The 23,700-nt window shown below is 42.4% G+C and overlaps 2 protein-coding genes across 3 annotated transcripts; one reads left to right on the forward strand and one right to left on the reverse strand.

Moving 5' to 3' along the window:
* The first annotated feature begins 1,340 nt into the window (after positions 1–1,340).
* On the forward strand, positions 1,341–17,619 carry ap1g2 (adaptor related protein complex 1 subunit gamma 2). 2 transcript variants are annotated; one of them, XM_058068388.2, is made up of 22 exons: positions 1,341–1,453; positions 1,906–2,114; positions 4,341–4,465; positions 4,539–4,680; positions 6,411–6,507; positions 6,592–6,668; positions 6,846–6,941; positions 8,152–8,232; positions 8,314–8,412; positions 8,496–8,551; positions 9,044–9,157; positions 9,683–9,823; positions 10,041–10,095; positions 11,722–11,844; positions 11,916–12,005; positions 12,089–12,216; positions 12,306–12,410; positions 12,491–12,638; positions 13,672–13,834; positions 13,982–14,133; positions 14,211–14,309; positions 15,974–17,619. In XM_058068388.2, the coding sequence occupies exons 2-22, from the start codon at positions 1,914–1,916 to the stop codon at positions 16,070–16,072; spliced, it is 2,391 nt and encodes a 796-aa protein (XP_057924371.2). In that variant the 5' UTR covers positions 1,341–1,453; positions 1,906–1,913; the 3' UTR covers positions 16,073–17,619. The 2 variants fall into 2 exon arrangements, with proteins under 2 accessions (XP_057924371.2, XP_057924370.2); XM_058068387.2 differs by having other exon boundaries at positions 1,360–1,467.
* Positions 17,620–19,369: 1,750 nt separating this feature from the next.
* On the reverse strand, positions 19,370–21,885 carry nedd8l (NEDD8 ubiquitin like modifier, like). The gene is made up of 4 exons (XM_058068389.2): positions 21,726–21,885; positions 21,235–21,282; positions 21,090–21,172; positions 19,370–19,701 (listed from the first exon to the last, which is right to left on the reverse strand). Exons 1-4 carry the CDS (start codon positions 21,741–21,743, stop codon positions 19,596–19,598), a joined length of 255 nt encoding a protein of 84 aa, XP_057924372.2. The 5' UTR covers positions 21,744–21,885; the 3' UTR covers positions 19,370–19,595.
* Between the last annotated feature and the right edge of the window lie 1,815 nt (positions 21,886–23,700).

A 23,700-nucleotide genomic window follows, 5' to 3' on the forward strand; every position in this document is an offset into this window, starting at 1 on the left:
TATTCATTCATTTCACGGGGGTGCTGGAGCCTATCCCAACTGTCTTCAGGTGAGAGGCGGATGCCAGCCAATCACAGGGCACATATAGACAAACAACCATTCACACTCACATTCATACCTATGGACAATTTGGAGTCGCTAATTAACCTAGCATGTTTTTTGGAATGTGGGAGGAAACTGGAGTACCCGGAGAAAACCACCCGCATGCACGGGGAGAACAATCAAACTCCACACAGAGATGGCGGAAGGGTGGAATTGAACTCAGGTCTTCTCGCTGTGTGGCCTGCAATGTCCGCACAAGAGGTTATATGCACAACCAAGCCAGCTGTACGGTGGTAACGGCACAATCGGGGTCAGTCTCCCGTTCCTTTCGGATGCACTTTCATGCTTTGTATATCTGCGTACATGGAGCAACAACATGCTGAAGTTCAAAATCTGTTATGTTACCCAGCATGCCTTGTGGGCAATTACGTCTTCGATTTGGTGGACATTTCAACTAAAAATGTCAAGTATCAGGTATTGGTAATACTGTTCCTTTATTTACTTATCTCACATTAATACCGCCTACTTGAATGCCCTTTGAACGCTACCTTAGCTCATAAACACATCATGGGATTGTCTGTAATGGAGCTTGTCGTTCCAACTGTGTACACTACATGGCATTGTAAACACTGCTTTGTAACACACCTCATATAGACCTGATCTGCCAGAGAAGAAGATGTAGCAGGAGAGATCAGTGTTGCCAACTTTGTTGTGCAACTCTGTTGCTTTATTTCCACAGTCATCACACCCTAAGATTGTAGTTCTGTGGGAAATTTGAAAATTTCCACTTCTCTTAGAACTGCCTCTTTAGTGTAACCTATTTTTCAACTTCTCAGGACTATCATTGTGTACTGTAAATTTATGTCATATTATGCTGCATAGTTTGCTTATATGAATAAAAATGTGGCTTATTCTGCTAATGTCATTCAAAAGTTGTAGTCCATAAAAACAATGGATGGATGACAGGAAGCAGCATCATCGACGTTTCATTCACCTGCTTTTACACTACAGGAATGTGGACTCGTACTATGGGATTCAATTGCGGAAGTCATTGGAAAAGCCTTAGGTGGATAATTTGTGTTCAAGTTAATCGAAGTTAAACAGGAAACTGAAGATTTAGTCTTCACAATAAAATTTCATGGACTATTTGACATGTTTCACATTAATTAGTGTTGGTAATAATATTTTAAAACAACAAAGAGCGATCTATGTTGTTGTGCTGTTACATTTTTAACATTGTATTTTGTACTATTGTTTACAACACAAAGCAACTACGGAACTTTATTTTGAAAACGTACCGGAAATAAGTGTCACGGTGTCCATTGACGACGACAGCAAGCACCAAGACGGCTGTCAAGCGGTGGAACTGCAAGTGTACATGAGGACTTTTCTTCTTGGCAGAGCCGATAAAGTGCGCAGTGTTGAGTATGTTAATTAGTATATTTGGGCCAAAAAACCCTCCGCGTATAATAAACTAAACTGTCATTCTGACCAAGCTAGCTCTTTGGCTTGGTTTCCACGGTTAGCTTGGCGCTATCCGTCTGCTAGCCACTGGCTACACCGGCTGGGTGACCTGCCTCCTTGACTGAGATGCTATCAAAATAACTTTTTTTTTTTTGGTACAGACACAACTTTTTGACGTTCTTAAGTCATGCGTAACGCAATTGCTGACGAAAATACTTGTGAATTGTATGACCGAACTAAATGAGTACCTCCACAGGTACATAGTAATAATATAACGCTACAGTAATAGCGTTAACTATTACTGTAATAGCGTTAACTAATATGGTGGTTCCATGGAGATAATATAGTAGTTCCAACACAGTGGCTGCTAATCTGTTTTATCTTTCCTCACAAACACAGAGGCAGCCATGTCTCCATCAATACCACTCCAGGAGATGATCCGGGCCATCAGGTCGGCCAGGACCCAGTGTGAGGAACGGGGAGTGATCCAGAGGGAGTGCGCCGCCATCCGGGCTCAGTTCCGACAATCTGACAGCGAGAGTCGATCCCACAACCTGGCCAAGCTCCTCTACGTGCACATGCTTGGCTACCCCGCGCATTTTGGTCAGGTGAGAGGGTTTTGGGTATTTTGGGTCCATTCTCTGTTGAATTATTTACCTGAAGAACGCGTACTTGGATGGGTCTCGGTAATGTATTAGATTGGATATCATATTGGATCGTTACCCAGCATGCCTTGCGGTATATAAATGAGTACAACTTAGTATTGTTTTGCATGCATTTTAGTGTGCAAGTATTTATTTTCACACCCGCAACGTCCTTGTAGTGTTGATATTTTTGGTGGCAAGCCTGCATGCTTCTCCAACAGGAAGTTGCCCAGCATGCCTTGTGGTATATAAATGAGTACAACTTAGTATTGTTTTGCATACATTTTAGTGTGCAGGTATTTATTTTCACACCCACAACGTCCCTGTAGTGTTGATATTTTTAGTTGCAAGCCTGCATGCTTCTCCGACAGGAAGTTACCCAGCATGTCTTGCGGTATATAAATGAGTACAACTTAGTATTGTTTTGCATGCATTTTAGTGTGCAAGTATTTATTTTCACACCCGCAACGTCCTTGTAGTGTTGATATTTTTGGTGGCAAGCCTGCATGCTTCGCCAACAGGAAGTTACCCAGCATGCCTTGTGGTATATAAATGAGTACCACTTAGTCTTGTTTTGCATGCATTTTTGTGTGCAAGTATTTATTTTCGCACCCGCAACGTCCCGGTAGTGTTGATATTTTTGGTGGCAAGCCTGCATGCTTCTCCGACAGGAAGTTACCCAGCATGTCTTGCAGTATATAAATGAGTACAACTTAGTATTGTTTTGCATGCATTTTAGTGTGCAAGCATTTATTTTCACACCCGCAACATCCCTGTAGTGTTGATATTTTTGGCTGCAAGCCTGCATGCTTCTCCGACAGGAAGTTACCCAGCATGCCTTGTGGTATATAAACGAGTACAACTTAGTATTGTTTTGCATGCATTTTAGTGTGCAAGCATTTATTTTCACACCCGCAACATCCCTGTAGTGTTGATATTTTTGGTTGCAAGCCTGCATGCTTCTCCGACAGGACGTTACCCAGCATGCCTTGCGGTATATGAATGAGTACAACTTAGTCTTGTTTTGCATGCATTTTAGTGTGCAAGTATTTATTTTCACACCCGCAATGTCCCTGTAGTGTTGATATTTTTGGTTGCAAGCCTGCATGCTTCTCCGACAGGAAGTTACCCAGCATGTCTTGCGGTATATAAATGAGTACAACTTAGTATTGCTTTGCATGCATTTTAGTGTGCAAGTATTTATTTTCACACCCGCAACGTCCCTGTAGTGTTGATATTTTTGGTTGCAAGTCTGCATGCTTCTCCGACAGGAAGTTACCCAGCATGCCTTGCGGTATATAAACTAGTACAACTTAGTCTTGTTTTGCATGCATTTTAGTTAATTAGCGACTCCAAATTGTCCTTAGGTATGAATGTGAGTGTGAATGGTTGTTTGTCTATATGTGCCCTGTGATTGGCTGGCCACCAGTCCAGGGTGTACCCCGCCTCTCGCTTGAAGACAGCTGGGATAGGCTCCAGCACCCCCGCGACCCTCGTGAGGAAAAAGCAGTAGAAAATGAATGAATGAATGAGTTATTAAACATTTACATTTACATTATTAGAGCCCTCGAAATGTGAAATAACACCCCTATGGTCACATATTCCCTCATATTACCCAATACAGTCAACTTGATAGGAGAAAATTTGTGATCATGTGTTGCCATTAATGCGGGGAGCCGAGTGGCGGGCCGACAGGAAACTCAGAGTCGAGTTTTGCCCCAACAGTAGCTTCTTTTCGGGATTATTGCACCTGTGTGCGAGATTGAGTCAGTTTCACCGAATGTTTCAGTAACATTACTGACACCTAGTGACCGGTGTAGGGTACTACATATCATAGAGAAAACCCATGCATGCACGGGGAGAACATGCAAACTCCACACAGAGAGTCATGGTCTCCTAGCTGTGAGGTCTGCATGCTAACCACTTGACCGCCGTGCAGCAACACAGTAAATGTTATTAATTGTCATTTAGAAGAGCAAAAGAGCTTGCATCTTTCCATAATGTGGTCGTCCCGTGATGAATATAATACGCCGTCAAGTTAACTGATAACTGGGTCACTAATTTCCGTCCTGGCTCCAGATCTGCCGTTTTTGTAGCTATGTTCGATTTCCATCTGGAATGTGCAAGGAGATTTTCTCCGCAGGCGCCGGACCACTTTACGTTTAATGGTGTTGTTATCTTTCCTGTTAGATGGAGTGTGTGCGGATGATAGCCAGCCCTCGCTACAGCGAGAAGCGTGTGGGATACTTGGGAGCTATGATGTTGCTGGACGAGAAGCAGGACGCCAGCTTACTCATCACAAACTCCATCAAGAAGTAAGGATTCCGATGGAGTGTAAATGTACTCCGTTAATACAGCCATTTTTTGTGCTTGTGCCTGTCTTTTCAGTGACCTGTCTCACAGTAGTCAGTACGTGCAGTCTTTGGCTCTGTGCACGCTCGCCTGTATCGGCTCGGCTGAGATGTGCAGAGATCTGGCACCCGAGGTGGACAGGCTGCTCCGAGCCTCCAACTCCTACATTAAAAAGAAGGTAAAGATCTGTAGCTCATGTAGACCTGACTTCCCTCAGTGTGGAATGTTGCGTTTTTCTTCAGTATAGTGGATATTCATTCATTCATTCATTTTCTACCGCTTTTTCCTCACGAGGGTCGCGGGGGTGCTGGAGCCTATCCCAGCTGTCTTTGGGCGAGAGGCGGGGTACACCCTGGACCCTGGGCACATATAGACAAACAACCATTCACACTCACATTCATACCTATGGACAATTTGGAGTCGCTAATTAACCTAGCATGTTTTTGGAATGTGGGAGGAAACCGGAGTACCCGGAGAAAACCCACGCATGCACGGGGAGAACATATAAACTCCACACAGAGAAGGCCAAGAGTGGAATTGAACCTGCGTCTCCTAGCTGTGAGGTCTGTGCGCTAACAACACGACCCGTGGTCGAAAAGCCATTAAGAAAGCCATTTAAGCATTGGGACTCCAGCAAACCACAGTGAGAGCCATTATCCATAAATACATTCATTCATTCATTCATTTTCTACCGTTTTTCCTCACAAGGGTCACAGGGGGATGCTGGAGCCTATCCCAGCTGTCTTTGGGCGAGAGGCGGGGTACACCCTGGACTGGTGGCCAGCCAATCACAGGGCACATATAGACAAACAACCATTCACACTCACATTCATACCTATGGACAATTTGGAGTCGCTAATTAACCTAGCGGAGAAAACCCACGCATGCACGGGGAGAACATGCAAACTCCACACAGAGATGGCCGAGGGTGGAATTGAACCCTGGTCTTCCTAGCTGTGAGGTCTGTCCACGACCCTCGTGAGGATAAGCGGTAGAAAATGAATGAATGTATTTATGGATAATGGCTCTCACTGTGGTTTGCTGGAGTCCCAATGCTTAAGAAATGGCTTTCTAAATGGCTTTCGACCACGGCGGTCGTGTGGTTAGCGCACAGACCTCACAGCTAGGAGGACCAGGGTTCAATTCCACCCTCGGCCATCTCTGTGTGGAGTTTACATGTTCTCCCCATGCATGCGTGGGTTTTCTCCGAGTATGAATGTGAGTGTGAATGGTTGTTTGTCTATATGTGCCTTGTGATTGGATGGCCACCAGTCCAGGGTGTACCCCGCCTCTCGCCCGAAGACAGCTGGGATAGGCTCCAGCGCCCCCGCGACCCTCGTGAGGATACATAAGCGGTAGAAAATGAATGAATGAATGGAGGCTGCATGGCGGTCGTGTGGTTAGCGCACAGACCTCACAGCTAGGAGACGCAGGTTCAATTCCACTCTCGGCCTTCTCTGTGTGGAGTTTACATGTTCTCCCCGTGCATGCGTGGGTTTTCTCCGGGTACTCCGGTTTCCTCCCACATTCCAAAAACATGCTAGGTTAATTAGCGACTCCAAATTGTCCATAGGTATGAATGTGAGTGTGAATGGTTGTTTGTCTATATGTGCACTGTGATTGGCTGGTGACCAGTCCAGGGTGTACCCCGCCTCTCGCCCGAAGACAGCTGGGATAGACTCCAGCGACCCTCGTGCGGCTGAGCAGTAAAAAATGAATGAGTGCACACATGTTGCTTCCTGTTGGTTGTGGTCAAATTCCAGTATTTCCGGTATTACCGCTTTGGTGAGTCCTCTATATTATTTATAATGTACAAGCCGTGTCATTAGTATTCATGCTAGTAGTGTGAGGAACTTGACGGCATTGGGTAATAAAGTGACGTTTTGGTTTGTTCTTCTGTTGTCCCAGGCTGCACTGTGTGCCATCCACATTGTGAGAAAAGTCCCAGAACTCGGGGAGCTTTTCGCCCAGACGGCTCGCTCCCTCCTGGTGGAAAAGCACCACGGTCGGTTGAACGTCAAGACGCGTCCAAGACACACGTTTGCTTTTTTTTGTGTTCAAGGTTGTGGTTGTTTGTTTGTTTTATAAGGCGTTCTCCACGGCGCCGTCGTGCTCATCACTGAGCTGTGCGGGTGCAATCCGGAGACGCTGGAGCGCTTCAGAAAGGTACGACGCTGATAGCACACATCTAGGAACTTGGACACCCCCCGTATCTACAAGAACATTTGACTATTTGTCCACAGTTGTTAGCCCTGCAGCATTCCCACTTAGCTTATTTGAACAGTATAATGCTTGCATCCTGGTGCTACATGCTACAAAAAGTTTGCTCTTTCTGTATCGCAGACGGTCCCAGATCTCGTTCGAATCATGAAGGGCCTGGTCACCTCCGGTTATTCTCCAGAACACGACGTGGCTGGGATCAGTGATCCCTTCCTGCAGGTTTGTGTACACCCCAGAGCGGCTTATATTATTATAAAGGAGGGGTAGGCAACCTATGGTTAACATCACAACTGTGGCAGGCTGGTCCCAGAGTGGTCCCAGCTTGTTTAAGGAACCTCTTTATTTACATCTAAACACCTTCACAAAAGATGGCAAGAAACTGAACACTGGCCCTAACTGAGCCGACTGAATGCTGTTGTGGGGTCTTTTGTGACCTCTTGGATGAGTCGTCGCTGCGCTCTCTGTGTCATTTTTGGTTGGCCAGCCGCTCCTGAGAATTTTCATATTTTCTGTATTTATAGAAGCTGCATGGTGGTCATGTGGTTAGCGCGCAGACCACACAGCTAGGAGACACGGGTTCAATTCCACCCTCGGCCATCTCTGTGTGGAGTTTGCATGTTCTCCCCGTGCATGCGTGGGTTTTCTCCGGGTACTCCGGTTTCCTCCCGCATTCCAAAAACATGCTAGGTTAATTGGCGACTCCAAATTGTCCATAGGTATGAATGTGAGTGTGAATGGTTGTTTGTCTATATGTGCCCTGTGATTGGCTGGCCACCAGTCCAGGGTGTACCCCACCTTTTGCCGGAAAGACAGCTGGGATAGGCTCCAGCACCCCTTGCGACCCTCGTGAGGAAAGGCGGTAGAAAATGAATGAATGAATGGAGGCTGCACGGCGGATGAGTGGTTAGCGCGCAGACCTCACAGCTAGGAGACATGGGTTCAATTCCACCCTCTGCCATCACTGTGTGGAGTTTGCATGTTCTCCGTGGGTTTTCTCCGGGTACTCCGATTTCCTCCCACATTCCAAAAACATGCTAGGTTAATTAGCGACTCCAAATTGTCCGTAGGTATGAATGTGAGTGTGAATGGTTGTTTGTCTATATGTGCACTGTGATTGGCTGGCGACCAGTCCAGGGTGTAGAAGACAGCTGGGATAGGCTCCAGCACCCCCTGCGACCCTCGTGAGGACAAGCGGTAGAAAATGAATGAATGTATTTATGGATAGTGGCTCTCACCGTGGTTTGCTGGAGTCCCAAATTTTAGAAATGGCTTGAATCTCAGTTAAGTAAGTGTATGTTTTAATGGAAGGGCAGTCACTTTTTCACACCACTGTATAAAACCTCATCTTAACATCTTAGCTAAGTAGAGCTGAGAGTTAGAAATGATCAGTGTGAACGTGAGTCCAAGCTTTGCATCTTCACGTCCGTAGGTACGAATCCTGAGGCTGCTGAGAATGCTGGGTCGCAACAGCGAGGAAGCTAGTGACGCCATGAACGATCTGCTGGCTCAGGTTGAGTTCACGCTTACGTTAACACGCACGTCGTGTGTGTCATTTGGACTCCATGTGGTGATGTTGCGTTGCCGCGTGCAGGTCGCCACCAACACAGACAGCACGAAGACCGTGGGCAACGCCGTGCTGTACGAAACCGTTCTCACCGTGCTGGACATCAAGTCAGAGAGCGGCCTCAGGGTAGGAGACTGTTCATTCATAATATTTGATAGTAAAAAAATAAGAAATAATAAACTTAATAGATGCACTTTTTATGTCCTCAGGTGCTGGCTGTGAACATCTTGGGGCGCTTCCTCCTGAACAACGACAGAAACATTCGGTCAGCGCAGCTTTTCAACCTCCCCTTCCTTAAATCCCTTTATCCTCGCTTTCTTTTCTGGGGTTATTCTTCATTTTCATTCCTCAAGGCGGGTCGGTCACGTCTCCGCAGCCCCGGGGAGAAACATCTTGACAGGTTGTCATCAGTCTGAGCTATCTCATCACTTTGCCTGGCTAGATTTTCTCTGGAGCCACACTAGAAGGTCACTTCTGTCTGCCAGGCAGGGTGAAGGCGGCTCATCAATCGTTCCTCTGGGGTTTTGGTATTGTAATATTTTTCCCAGCTGCTATCCGTAAGGGACAAGAGGTCACTAGACGCGCTTGTCTGCTTTATACCTGCTGGGGGGGCTTTATCGCTTTGTGGCCGTAATAGGACCGGATTGTTGCCCCCTTGGGGTCTTCCTGTAATGTGTGTCATTTCCCGCGTTTGCCCCCTTTTTGGTGTTCTGATGCATGGAAGCTGATTTTTGTGTGCTTTTGTGTGCATGTGCAGATACATCGCCATGACTTCGCTGCAGAAGATCGTCGTGACAGACAACATAGCTGTGCAGCGTCACAGAGGAACCATCGTGGACTGCTTGAAGGACGCCGACGCTTCTGTCAAGCGGTAACATTTCTGCTCGTTCTGCTCATTTTTTTTTTTTACTTTGAAATGAACCTGCTTCTACTTTTAAGAGAAGTGAACTATTGTTTTTGCTATTACTGGAATAAAATGACCTCTAAAGCCACTGCTTGGTCATACTGTAGGTCAAAAATGTTCATTCAGTACACCCGCACAAGCCAATAGTAAACAATACTGATACATTCACAGGTATGCTGGAGCCTACCACAGCTGTCTTCAGGCGAGAGGCAGGGTACACCCTAGACTGGTGGCCAGCCAATCACAGGGCACATATAGACAAACAACCATTCACACTCACATTCATACCTATGGACAATTTGGAGTCGCTAATTAACCTAGCATGTTTTTGGAATGTGGGAGGAAACCGGAGTACCCGGAGAAAACCCACGCATGCACGGGGAGAACATGCAAACTCCACACAGGGATGGCCGAGGGTGGAATTGAACCCGTGTCTCCTTATGAAAGACAAAAATAAATCCTGTCAACTTCTTTCTGCCTTCTCTTGTTCAGCCGCGCCCTGGACCTCTCCTTAGCGCTGGTGTCCGCCAGCAACATCCGCTCCATGATGAAGGAGTTACTCGTCTTCCTCTCCTCCTGCCCGCCTGAACTCCGAGCCGAAGCAGCCAGCGGAATATTCAACGCCGCCGAGAAGTGAGTGAATCCCGCACGCACACGCATATGCACACGCCGTTGACATGATGCCTTCACATGCATGAGCGGCGGTGTCTTTCAGTGGGAATCGCTTGACTGTCTCTCAATGACGTGGCTGTGTGTTTCCACTCGTTCACTCTGTCCCTGCACAGCAGCACATCGCTAGTGGATATGTGTGTTTCTGACACCATTGTGTGTGTGTGTGTGTGTGTGTTAGGTATGCACCCTCCCAGCGCTGGCACATTGACACCATCCTGCATGTCCTCACCACGGTAAATACTGACTCTATCACACGACATCGCCATGTTATTCTACAGTAATCCCTCCTTAATTGCCGTTTGTTTTTAACATTATTAGAGCCCTCTAGACATGAAATAACACCCCTATAGTCACATTTACACTCATATTAGCCAATATAGCCAAATAGTAGACATTCTATAGAGTAATGTAGGTTTTATATAGAGCGAGGGATTACTGTACTTCCATTTTAAGGGACTCAAAAGTGGCGTAATTATTATTACATACAGTGGTGTGAAAAAGTGATTGCCCCCATTCCAGATTAATTTTTTGTTTGTCACACTTCAATGTTTCAGATCGTGGAACAAATGTAAATATTCACAAAATGCAGTTTATAAAGTAAACTTTTTATTGTTAAAGGTGTACAAAAAGTGATTTCCCAATAAAGCTAATAACTGGTTGGGCCACGCTTAGCAGCAGCAACTGCAATCTAGCATTGGGGATAACTTGCAATGAGTTTCTTCCAGCGCTGTGGAGGAATTTTACAGAATTGTTGTCATTCGGCCACATTGGAGGCCACCCTTAGCAGCAACAACTGCAATCAAGCGTTTGGGATAACTTGCAATGAGTCTCTTACTGCGCTGTGGAGGAATTTTGCAGAATTGTTGTCATTCGGCCCCATTGGAGGCCACCCTTAGCAGCAACAACTGCAATCAAGCGTTTGGGATAACTTGCAATGAGTCTCTTACAGCGCTGTGGAGGAATTTTGCAGAATTGTTGTCATTCGGCCACATTGGAGGCCACCCTTAGCAGCAACAACTGCAATCAAGCGTTTGGGATAACTTGCAATGAGTCTCTTACAGCGCTGTGGAGGAATTTTGCAGAATTGTTGTCATTCGGCCACATTGGAGGCCACCCTTAGCAGCAACAACTGCAATCAAGCGTTGGGGATAACTTGCAATGAGTTTCTTCCAGCGCTGTGGAGGAATTTTACAGAATTGTTGTCATTCGGCCACATTGGAGGCCAATGTTAGCAGCAACAACTGCAATCAAGCATTTGGGATAACTTGCAATGAGTCTCTTACAGCGCTGTGGAGGAATTTTACAGAATTGTTGTCATTCGGCCACATTGGTGGCCACCCTTAGCAGCAACAACTGCAATCAAGTGTTTGGGATAACTTGCAATGAGTCTCTTACAGCGCTGTGGAGGAATTTTGCAGAATTGTTGTCATTCGGCCACATTGGAGGCCACCCTTAGCAGCAACAACTGCAATCAAGCGTTTGTGACAACTTGCAATGAGTCTCTTACTGCGCTGTGAGACAAGGAGTGACAGCATTTGTGGATAATGGCTCTCACTGTGGTCGGCTGGAGTCCCATGCTTTAGAAATGGCTTAATAACCTTTTCCATACTTATAGTAGATTTCAATTACATTCTTTCCAGGTGGGACAATCACTTTTTCACACAGGATCGTGTAGCTTTGTATTTAAAAACTGCATTTTGTGATGTCATTGATTAATATTTATCATTTGTTTGATGATCTAAAACAATGAAGTGTGACAAATGTGCAAAAAAAAAAACACATTTGGTGTGTGCTCAGTTCCATTATTTTGAAAGTTAAGTGTGTGCGTCATTGTTGCTCACGTATTCCCACACTGGCAGGCCGGCGGTGACGTGAGAGATGAAACCGTCCCCAACCTGATCCTGCTCATCACCAGCGCCTCCGAGCTTCACTGCTACACCGTTCACAAGCTGTACCGGGCACTCTTCACCGACATCTCTCAGGTGTGTGTGGCGGTAATGCCGAAGTGTTGAAAGACATGTGACTCATTGTTGTTGTTGTGTGTTGTCTGCAGCAACCTCTGGTCCAGGTGGCGTGCTGGTGCATCGGCGAGTACGGGGACCTGCTGCTCAAAGGAGAATGTCAGGAGATGGAGCCCGTCGAGGTTACACATGACGTTCGATGCTTCTCTTGGATTTGCATGGAAAATAGTTTTTGCCTCACTGTTGACACATTTTCCGAGTACAGCTGACCGAGGACAGCGTGCTGGACGCCTTGGAAACGGTCCTGCAGTCCCACATGTCCACCCCGGTGACCAGAGGCTTTGCTCTCACCGCCACCATGAAGCTGAGCACCCGCATCACCCAGAATGTGGAGTAAGTAAAGTGGAGTTTATAAATATTATCATGCTGGTATCAATCTTTGTTTCATGACTTGCTTACTTGCTGAATTTGAATGTGTCTAGCCGAATCCGAAGCATTGTGAGCATCTACGGGAGCTGCATGGACGTGGAGCTCCAGCAGAGGGCGGTGGAGTACAACGCCCTCTTCCAAAAATACGACCACATGAGGTTTGTTTTTTGAGGGTTCTTTGGCGGGTTACCAAGGCGACGTTACCGAGGTGCTGACAGCCTGTTGATCGTCTCCGCAGGGCAGCCGTGCTGGAGAGGATGCCCGTGTTTGAGAAGAACTCTCCGGGTCATACCGACGGAGAGTCCACGGGGGACGGCGGCATCAAAGAGGTGGACAGGGTGAAGCAGAGAGAGGTTTCTCTGCCGCCGCAACAACCTGCCAATCAGGTGAGAACATCACGTGACATCGGCACATGACATGCTGTTGGAGACAGTACTTTATTTTAGTCAAATTTTGTCTTTTTCCTCATTTCTGTTGATTTTTTTTAAATTTTCCAACTATTGTCAGCCTACTTTCTTGTTTCCATCTGTTAATTAGGACTTCATTCCCGTAATATTTGAGTTGAGTTTCTGACCAAGGCACTTCAAGAATATTATTATTATTATTATTATTATTATTATTATTATTATTATTATTATTATTATTATTATTATTATTATTATTATTATTATTATTATTATTATTATTATTATTATTATTATTGCTATTATTATTATTATTATTATTATTATTACTATAAAATAATAAAATTATAAATAATAATAATTTTATATTATTACTACTAATAATATAATAACAACAATATAATATCATATATATAATATATAATAATATGTTATTATTAATAATAATTATTAGATTATTACTACTAATAATAATAATCGTATAATAATAATATTACATACCTAAACACAGATTACAGATTACACACCTAAGCACACACACACTGCGTCATCATCGTTAGTATGAATATTATATTATTAGTAATAATAATAATAATATAATAATACCTAATACCTACACACCCACCCTGCATCATCATCATTATTATTATTATATTATATTATGATTACTGCTAATAATAATAATAATTATATTATTACTACTACTACTCTACAACAAATAATAATATCATAATAATATACGTATTTTAATAATTATATAATAATATAATAATAACGATGATGACACACACACTGCGTCATCATCGTTATTATGATTATATTATTATTACTAATATTATGATATTATTATTACTACTAATAATAATTATGATTGATTATATTATTATTGCTACTACTAATAATAATAATTATTATATTATTGTTACTACTGCTAATAATAAGAATTATTATATTATTACTACTACTACTACTACTAATAATAATAATAATAACAACAACATGTGTGTGTGTTTAGGTATGTAATCTGTTGGACTTGCTGGGGGACTCAGAGGAGCCTGTTCATCCGGGTCCAGCTCAGGGCGGCACAGCGCCCGGCCTGTCCAACAACCCTGTAAGACCTGCTGGAGAGGACCTGCTGGATCTGTTGGGAGGCTTTGAGCCAACCCCGGCGACTCCAGGTATTCACCCCCCCCCAGCTCCCCCCATTTCAGCTGCATTTAATGACCGCTCATGTCAACTGATTTGGACCAATAGGTGTCAGATGATGAATAATACATAAAATACATGACGTGCATAAGTGACATGACTGTACTGATGGGTGCCAGCCCCCACGGCGAGCATCTACCAGAAGAACGGCGTAACGTTGACGCTGGCATGTGAGAAACACTCCGACGCTGGCCTGACGGTCACCCTGACGGCCTCCAACTCCTCCGACTCGGACGTGACGAGCTTGACACTCCAGGCCGCCGTTCCTAAGGTTGGTTGGACGTCACGGTGGTGGCGGTCATGATAGGGGCGGCGGCGGCGGCCTCATGATGAATGTGATGCTTTCAGAGCGTCCACTTGCACATGAAGGCCCCCAGTGGAGACATGCTGCCCGCACGAGGCACCGCTCAGGTGACCCAGTTGGTCCTTCTCAGTAATCCCAACAAGGTGGGTGGGGGGGCCGCACATCTTCTACACACACGTTTTGTGAAGTCGTGTAAATACCAATATCATATGTTCCCCAAGATGAAAGCAGCCTTTTATACGTCAATGACGCTTTTCTTTGCTTTTTTTATTAGTAGTTACTGAGGAACTAAGGCACATACATTGAGAGTAGTTACTGAGGAACTAGTTAGTAGTTACCGAGGAACTAATGAGTAGTTACTGAGGAATTAATGCACATACATTGAGAGTAGTTACCGGGGAACTAATGAGTAGTTATTGAGGAACTAATGAGTAGTTACTGAGGAACTAAGGCACATACATTGAGAGTAGTTACTGAGGAACTAGTGAGTAGTTACTGAGGAACTAATGAGTAGTTCCTGAGGAACTAATGCACATACATTGAGAGTAGTTACCGGGGAACTAATGAGTAGTTACAGAGGAACTAATGAGTAGTTACTGAGGAACTAAGGCACATACATTGAGAGTAGTTACTGATGAACTAAGGGACAAACATTGAGAGTAGTTACTGAGGAACTAATGAGTAGTTACAGAGGAACTAATGAGTAGTTACTGAGGAACTAAGGCACATACATTGAGAGTAGTTACTGATGAACTAAGGGACAAACATTGAGAGTAGTTACTGAGGAACTAATGAGTAGTTACTGAGGAACTAAGGCACATACATTGAGAGTAGTTACTGAGGAACTAATGAGTAGTTGCTGAGGAACTAAGGCACATACATTGAGAGTAGTTACTGGTGACCTAATGAGTACTTACTGAAGAACTGAGGCACATACATAGAGAGTAGTTACTGGGGAACTAATGCACATACATTGAGAGTAGTTACTGAGGAACTAAGGCACATACATTGAGAGTAGTTCCTGAGGAACTAATGCACATACATTGAGAGTAGTTACCGGGGAACTAATGAGTACTGTAGTTACTGAGGAACTAATGAGTAGTTACTGAGGAACTAAGGCACAAACATTGAGAGTAGTTACTGATGAACTAAGGGACAAACATTGAGAGTAGTTACTGAGGAACTAATGAGTAGTTACTGAGGAACTAAGGCACATACATTGAGAGTAGTTACTGAGGAACTAATGAGTAGTTGCTGAGGAACTAAGGCACATACATTGAGAGTAGTTACTGGTGACCTAATGAGTACTTACTGAAGAACTGAGGCACATACATAGAGAGTAGTTACTGGGGAACTAATGCACATACATTGAGAGTAGTTACTGAGGAACTAAGGCACATACATTGAGAGTAGTTCCTGAGGAACTAATGCACATACATTGAGAGTAGTTACCGGGGAACTAATGAGTACTGTAGTTACTGAGGAACTAATGAGTAGTTACTGAGGAACTAAGGCACAAACATTGAGAGTAGTTACTGATGAACTAAGGGACAAACATTGAGAGTAGTTACTGAGGAACTAATGAGTAGTTACTGAGGAACTAAGGCACATAAATTGAGAGTAGTTACTGAGGAACTAAGGCACATACATTGAGAGTAGTTACTGAGGAACTAAGGCACATAAATTGAGAGTAGTTACTGAGGAACTAGTGAAGAATTATTGTAAATTGTATTTTTCCAATGTGGCGTGGGCCGCCCTTTGGACACGCCCGCTAATGTCCGTCCGTCTCACCTCCTGTTCCCCGCAGGTCAACCTGAAGATGAGGATACGGATATCCTACTCAAGCCAAGGTTCTGCCGTTCAGGACACGGTTCAGGTTGATTCCTTTCCTGGAGTCGCTGTGTGAGCATCTCACCTAAACACTACACTTCCTCAAATTCCAGTTTTTTTATTAGAAAACACAACCTCCGTCAAACTGATATTCCAACTTTGGAATACTACTCAATAATCAAGTATTGCTAAGCGTTTACAGTGGCAACCGTATACAAAACGCCAACATTCAGGGTTGTTTTTATTTCATCTAGCATTGCCTCTTCTTCAAGCCATTGCTCTTTGAAATACATGGGAGTAGAACCTCTGCACCCTCACTTCTCCTGTGCCTTTCTCTACCGCCGAGTCTTATTAGGGCCGCATTGGGGGAAAGAAATGGCGTACTAGTAAGAAAGTTGTACATTTAAGAGAAAAAAAAGTAGTGAATTTACGAGAAAAACACTATTTCTACATTGATGACAACAAAAAGTACATCGACAAGCTTTTTACTTGTACATTTACAAGAAAAAAAAACACTATTAGCAGACTGAAACGTCTTCAAAAGCTATATGACCTTTTCCCAAGGTCAAAGGTCACATCAGTCCTTGCTTTTTATAGCGGCCTCAGGCGACTCCTGTTATGACTGAACATTAGATTAATGTGAGACTTCCAGAATAAAGTCATACATTTACAGGAGACAGGGCGGCACAGCGGAAGAGTGGTTAGCGCGCGGACCTCACAGCTAGAACACCCAAGTTCAATTCCACCCTCTGTGTGGAGTTTGCATGTTCTGCCCGTGCATGCGTAGGTTTTTCTCCGGGTACTCCGGTTTCCTCCCACATTCCAAAAACATGCTAGGTTAATTAGCGACTCCAAATTGTCCATAGGTATGAATGTGAGTGTGAATGGTTGTTTGTCTATATGTGCCCTGTGATTGGCTGGCCACCAGTCCAGGGTGTACCCCGCCTCTCGCCCAAAGACAGCTGGGATAGGCTCCAGCATACCCGAAACCTTAGTGAGGATAAGCGGTAGAAAATGAATGAATGAATGTTTACAACTGAGCTGAGTGATTAGCGTGCAGACCTCACAGCTAGAATACCCGAGTTCAATTCCACCCTCTGTGTGGAGTTTGCATGTTCTCCCCGTGCATGCGTGGGTTTTCTCCGGGTACTCCGGTTTCCTCCCACATTCCAAAAACATGCTAGGTTAATTAGCGACTCCAAATTGTCCATAGGTATGAATGTGAGTGTGAATGGTTGTTTGTCTATATGTGCCCTGTGATTGGCTGGCCACCAGTCCAGGGTGTACCCCGCCTCTCGCCCGAAGACAGCACCAGCACCCGCTGTGACCCTCGTGAGGAAAAGCGGTAGAAAATGAATGAATTTACAGGAGGAAACTGGTACAGGCATTACCTGAGACAGCTATAAAACGGGGGGGGGGGGGGGGGGGTCAGGAAGGCAAAGTGAGACGGGCTAGCTGCTCTGTTTTGCTTCCATGTTACAAATAAATTTCTCTCGACACTATTTTGTGGCCCTAATACTCTGTCCTATTTGATCCTTTTTGTGTGCTGAGGTTTTTAATGGTTAAATAAAGTTGCCAGCATTTCAATGTCAGGAAGTTTTACCCCAAGAGTCTTTATTACCATGTACAGTGAAGAAAATAAGTATTTGAACACCCTGCTATTTTGCTATTTCTCCCACTTAGAAATCATGGAGGGGTCTGAAATTTTCATCGTAGGTGCATGTCCACTGTGAGAGAGATAAACTAAAAAGAAAAATCCAGAAATCACAATGCATGATTTTTTAACAATTTATTTGTGTGATACAGCTGCTAATAAGTATTTGAACACCTGAGAAAATGAATGTTAATATTTGGTACAGTAGCCTTTGTTTGCTATTACAGAGGTCAAACGTTTCCTGTAGTTTTTCACCAGGTTTGCACACACTGCAGGAGGGATCTTGGCCCACTCCTCCACACAGATCTTCTCTAGATCAGTCAGGTTTCTGGGCTGTCGCTGAGAAACACGGAGTTTGAGCTCCCTCCAAAGATTTTCGATTGGGTTCAGGTCTGGAGACTGGCTGGGCCATGCTAGAACCTTGATATGCTTCTTACGGAGCCACTCCTTGGTTTTCCTGGCTGTGTGCTTCGGGTCGTTGTCGTGTTGGAAGACCCAGCCACGACCCATCTTCAATGCTCTGACAGAGGGAAGGAGGTTGTTCCCCAAAATCTCACAATACACGGCCCCAGTCATCCTCTCTTTAATGCAGTGCACTCGTCCTGTCCCATGTGCAGAAAAACACCCCCAAAGCATGATGCTACCACCCCCATGCTTCACAGTAGGGATGGTGTTCTTCGGATTGTACTCTTCATTCTTCTTCCTCCAAACACGCTTATTGGAATTATGACCAAAAAGTTCTATTTTGGTCTCATCTGACCATAAAACTTTCTCCCATGACTCCTCTGTATCATCCAAATGGTCATATGCAAACTTAAGACGGGCCTTGACATGTGCTGGTTTAAGCAGGGGAACCTTTCGTGCCATGCATGATTTCACATCATGACGTCTTAGTGTATTACCTACAGTAACCTTGGAAACGGTGGTCCCAGCTCTTTTCAGGTCATTGACCAAGTCCTGTCGTGTAGTTCTGGGCTGATTCCTCACCTTTCTTAGAATCATTGAGACCCCACGAGGTGATATCTTGCATGGGGCTCCACTCCGATTGAGATTGACCGTCATGTTTAGCTTCTTCCATTTTCTAATGATAGCTCCAACAGTGGACCTTTTTTCACCAAGCTGCTTGGTAATTGCTCCGTAGCCCTTTCCAGCCTTGTGGAGGTGTACAATTTTGTCTCTGGTGTCTTTGGACAGCTCTTTGGTCTTCGCCATGTTACAAGTTAAAGTCTTACTGATTGTATGGGGTGGACAGGTGTCTTTATGCAGCTAACGACCTCAAACAGGTGCATCTGATTCAGGATGATACATGGAGTGCAGGTGGACTTCTAATGGGCAGACTAACAGGTCTTTCAGGGTCAGAATTCTAGATGATACACAGGTGTTCAAATACTTATTTGCAGCTGTATCACACAAATAAATTGTTAAAAAATCATGCATTGTGATTTCTGGATTTTTCTTTTTAGTTTATCTCTCTCACAGTGGACATGCACCTACGATGAAAATTTCAGACCCCTCCATGATTTCTAAGTGGGAGAAATAGCAAAATAGCAGGGTGTTCAAATACTTATTTTCTTCACTGTACATAGACTCACGTGGTTACATCAACTATTTTATTTCTGTACAATGAATTTGAAGATGCTGAGTGCTGGTCAACGTCGTGGGTGATATCGTTTTGCAATAAAAATGATGTTCATGTTGATCGAAAAGACGACGAATGGCTCAACTTTAGCATTTATTAACAAGCATTAAAGAGCAACAGCCCGAGTGCTTCTATGAGCGGGACAAACCCAGAAAGCCAATATGGGTTACAAAAACATCCATGAATCAAACATCCTTTTTTTTTTTTTTCCATCCGGAAGGGCGTTTTGGGCGGTCGTGAGGGGTGGGTAATAATGGGAACGCCGAAAGCGTTGGCACACGGCCGGCACCCGGGTTGGGGCGCCGCTCATGATGAGTTGATGTGGGTGGCCTTCCCTCCTCTTAGCGCCAGCACGAGATGGAGCACCGAGCCGCCCTGGATCTTGTAGTCCGCCGCCGTCTTCTCATCGTTCCTGATCAAGATACACGTGACATGACTGGCAGGAACGCAAAGACGTGGACGTACGCCATTTCCTGAGGGCGGGGGGTCCACTCCGATATCAACAATACTAAAAGGTAGTCTTCCGCTTTCACAAATATTTACTTTCAAAATACATTTAATTAATTAAAAAATATTTAATTCATTTAAATATTTTTAATAGTTTTTCATCATTTATTTTGCATTTTTTCCCCTCCGACAATAGATTAAAATATATATCCTATGTTTTTATTCTGACTGCAGTCATGATCCATAAATACGTCAAAATCATTCAATCTTAAATGTTATTTTAATATAGTTTTTGATCATTTTTGTATTTTTTCCCCTATGACAATAGACTAAAATATATATCCTATGTTTTTATTCTGACTGCAGTCATGATCCATAAATATGTCAAAATCATTCAATTTTAAATGTTATTTTTAATGTAGTTTTTCATCATTTATTTCGTATTTTTTCCCCATCCGACAACAGATTAAAATATATATCCTGTTTTTTTTCTGACTGCAGTCATGATCCATAAATGCGTCTAAATCATTCAATTTTAAATGTTATTTTTAATGTAGTTTTTCATTATTTATTTTGTATTTTTTTCCCTCTCCGACAACAGATTAAAATATATATCCTGTTTTTTTTCTGACTGCAATCATGATCCATAAATGTCAAAATCAGTCAATTTTAAATGTTATTTTTAATATAGTTTTTCATCATTTTTGTATTTTTTTCCCTATCACAATAGACTAAAATATATATCGTATGTTTTTATTCTGACTGTAGTCATGATCCATAAAATGATCAAAATCATTCAATCTTAAATGTTATTTTTAATGTAGTTTTGTAGTAGTGCACAATCACGATGCAGTACTTACAGCCCCTAAAAATTGCAGACTTTATATATATTTTTAAATAAATTAAAATTTATTATAAAATTATATATTATATATATTATATGAATTAAAATTATTATAAAATTATATATTAATTATATATGTTATATGAATTAAAATTATTATATTATAAATTAAGTAAAAATAAATGAATATTTTTCATCATTTATCGCCCAAACGAAAATAATTTTTTTTTCCACCTTTTCAGCGGTCCTTGAATGCACCGCAGCTGCTATGAGATCAGACTAACAAGCAGGGCGGAAGCCGATCCCAGGTATCGGGTTCTGATACCTGTGTAATTCACGTAAAATCCCATATGTCCGATACCACGTGTGGATGTTTCCAACCAGTAAGCCGCAGCGTTCTTTTGGCACAGTTGCGGCCTGTTTGAGGTTTTAAGGTAATCTGCACTGCAAAGCACAGTCCTACCCGTTTAGTACCGGTATTAGAATCATGTACTATTAAAAGAGCTCACATCTGTTTCCCACTGTAGATGAGTCTTTGTTGTTGAGGGGGGATGCCTTCTTTTTCCTCCACCCTTTCTTTAATTCGCTCCACCTAGAAAAATAAGCAAGTAAATGTATTACTACGTATTGTTTTTCTTCTTTAAATGGCTTTACCTTGTCTGTGGGCTCAATGTCGATCTCGATTTCTTTCCCAGTCAGAGTCTGTAAGACAACGATTCATTTTCAGGTGTCTGGTTTGTTTTTAAGTGTGTTTTGTTCAACTTGTGCAATTTATTCAGCCGAAACTGTCCAATTGTAAGTACTGTAGAATACAATGGAATAGATTTGGCGGTCTCACACGTAGCTTGTTTACCTTTCGGGGATGCAACTGATAGCAACTATGCTAGGAGATGAAGGTACTGATGAATAGTTACTTCATTCATTCAATAACAAATTCACACAGCCGACGTATTACAATTATTAATATTGTTCTTTTTTAATCACGCAATCGCCAAAGTGTCATCTTTAAAATACTGCTACTAAATAAAGAACCAAAAATCCTCCCAGTAACAAGCGACCATCTTATTTTAACGGACACCCACAAAGAGCACAACCTCGTCAGCAGCGCTGCTTTCGTATTTCGTAGCAAATAAATAACGTCTTACCTTCACTTTAATCAGCATTTTTAAATGTGAATATGATACAACTTTAAATTATACGACCATGTACAATAACAGCGCGCTGATAGTGTCGGTACTTGTAAACTGGTCGCCGGGATGATTCAGGACTACTTCCGATGTAACGTACTAAACCTTCCGCCCAACGTGTAGTAGTGGAAAGTTCCGCTTTGTCATTTTATTTTATTTTTTTTTAGTATTTTGCGTTCTCTAATTTTAGTGATTAAACCCCGACAGTGTGAAATTATACACGTATTTGTACACTAATACGTGAATCAATTTTTTATTTTTTTTGTACGTCGAAAATAAATACAATTTTACAATGACGGTGTAATGATAGAACAAGAAAGTATTGTACGTATACATACGTAAATGTTGTCGTGCCAACTGTTTGGGATCTTTATATTTAAAAAAACAATAATACTTTAAAGTGTATGGAGTACTGTAGTGACAGGCGTTACCGGGTGTTGCGTTTAGGTTCATTCAGGACATTTTCATTCGCTTTTTTTTATCCTTGTAAAAGAGTACGATTTTTTTGTTTTACTTGAAAACTACAAAAAAAATACTTTAAAATAATAGTTGAAGTCTTAACATGTTCACAAGTACGTCGATTTAATAGATTTGTTAGTGTTGGTCTGAAAACACCGCAAGAAGCCGAAGTAACCAGGAATGTTGCTAACTCCTCAGTAAGGAAAGCAGCGATTGGCTGTTGGAAAAGTCGGTAGTAACCATAATATGTACTTTTCTAGTGAAAAGATCAGAATTTATCTTACATTTCCCTTATTTTTAAATGCAAATATTGTCATTACGAAGTCTTAAAATGTAAGTACGTCGATTTAATAGATTTGTTAGTGTTGGCCTGAAAACACCGCGAGAAGGCGAAATAACCACAACTGTTGCTAACTGTTCAGTAAGGAAAGCAGCGATTGGCTGTTGGAAAAGTAGGTAATAATCATAAGCATGTACTTTTCTAGTGAAAATATCAGAATTTATCTTACAATTTCACTTATTTTGAAATGCAAATATTGTCATTATGAAGTCTTAAAATGTAAGTACGTCGATTTAATAGATTTGTTAGTCTGAAAACAACACAAGAAGTCGAAGTGACCACGACTGTTGCTAACTCCTCAATAAGGAAAGCAGTGATTGGCTGTTGGAAAAATCGGTAGTAATCATAATCATGTACTTTTCTAGTGAAAAAATCTGAATTTATTTTACATTTCTCTTATTTTTAAATGCAAATATTGTCATTATGATCTCTTAAAATGTAAGTCCGTCGATTTAATGGATTTGTTAGTCTGAAAACAACGCAAGAAGCCGAAATAACCACAACTGTTGCTAACTCCTCAGTAAGAAAAGCAGCGATTGGCTGTTGGAAAAGTCGGTAGTAATAATAATCATGTACTTTTCTAGTGAAAAAATCAGAATTTATCTTACATTTCCCTTATTTTTAAATGCAAATATTGTCATTATGAAGTCTTAATATGTAAGTACGTCGATTTATTTGATTTGTTAGTGTTGGTCTGAAAACACCGCGAGAAGGCGAAATAACCACAACTGTTGCTAACTCCTCAGTAAGAAAAGCAGCGATTGGCTGTTGGAAAAGTCGGTAGTAATCATAATCATGTACTTTTCTAGTGGAAATGTCAGAATTTATCTTACATTTCTCTTATTTTTAAATGCAAATATTGTCATTGTGAAGTCTTAATATGTAAGTACGTCGATTTATTTGATTAGTATTTGATTTGTTGCGAAATAACCACAACTGTTGCTAACTCCTCAGTAAGGAAAGCAGCGATTGGCTGTTGGAAAAGTAGGTAATAATCATAATAATGTACTTTTCTAGTAGAAACATCAGAAATTATCTTACATTTCCCTTATTTTCTGGAACATTTCCCTTATTTTTAAATGCTAATTGTTATTGCTATTGTTATATTACTCACAAACTCAGATAAGTTGCTAT

The sequence above is a fragment of the Doryrhamphus excisus genome, linkage group LG6 (genome assembly GCF_037039965.1).
Source record: "Doryrhamphus excisus strain RoL-2023G ecotype Guam linkage group LG6, RoL_Dexc_Guam_v1.1, whole genome shotgun sequence".
NCBI classification, from domain to species: Eukaryota; Metazoa; Chordata; class Actinopteri; order Syngnathiformes; family Syngnathidae; genus Doryrhamphus; species Doryrhamphus excisus.

Bases quoted from the DNA above. Each gene is read 5' to 3' on its own strand.
- ap1g2 (XM_058068388.2), top strand. From the start codon at position 1,914: ATGTCTCCATCAATACCACTCCAGGAGATGATCCGGGCCATCAGGTCG. The intron at 4,681-6,410 runs GTAAAGATCTGT...CTGTTGTCCCAG, and splicing joins ACTCCTACATTAAAAAGAAG to GCTGCACTGTGTGCCATCCA. The intron at 6,942-8,151 runs GTTTGTGTACAC...TCACGTCCGTAG, and splicing joins TCAGTGATCCCTTCCTGCAG to GTACGAATCCTGAGGCTGCT.
- nedd8l (XM_058068389.2), bottom strand. The intron at 21,173-21,234 runs GTAAAGCCATTT...TTATTTTTCTAG, and splicing joins ACATTGAGCCCACAGACAAG to GTGGAGCGAATTAAAGAAAG. The intron at 19,702-21,089 runs GTGAGCTCTTTT...TATCTTGATCAG, and splicing joins ATCTACAGTGGGAAACAGAT to GAACGATGAGAAGACGGCGG.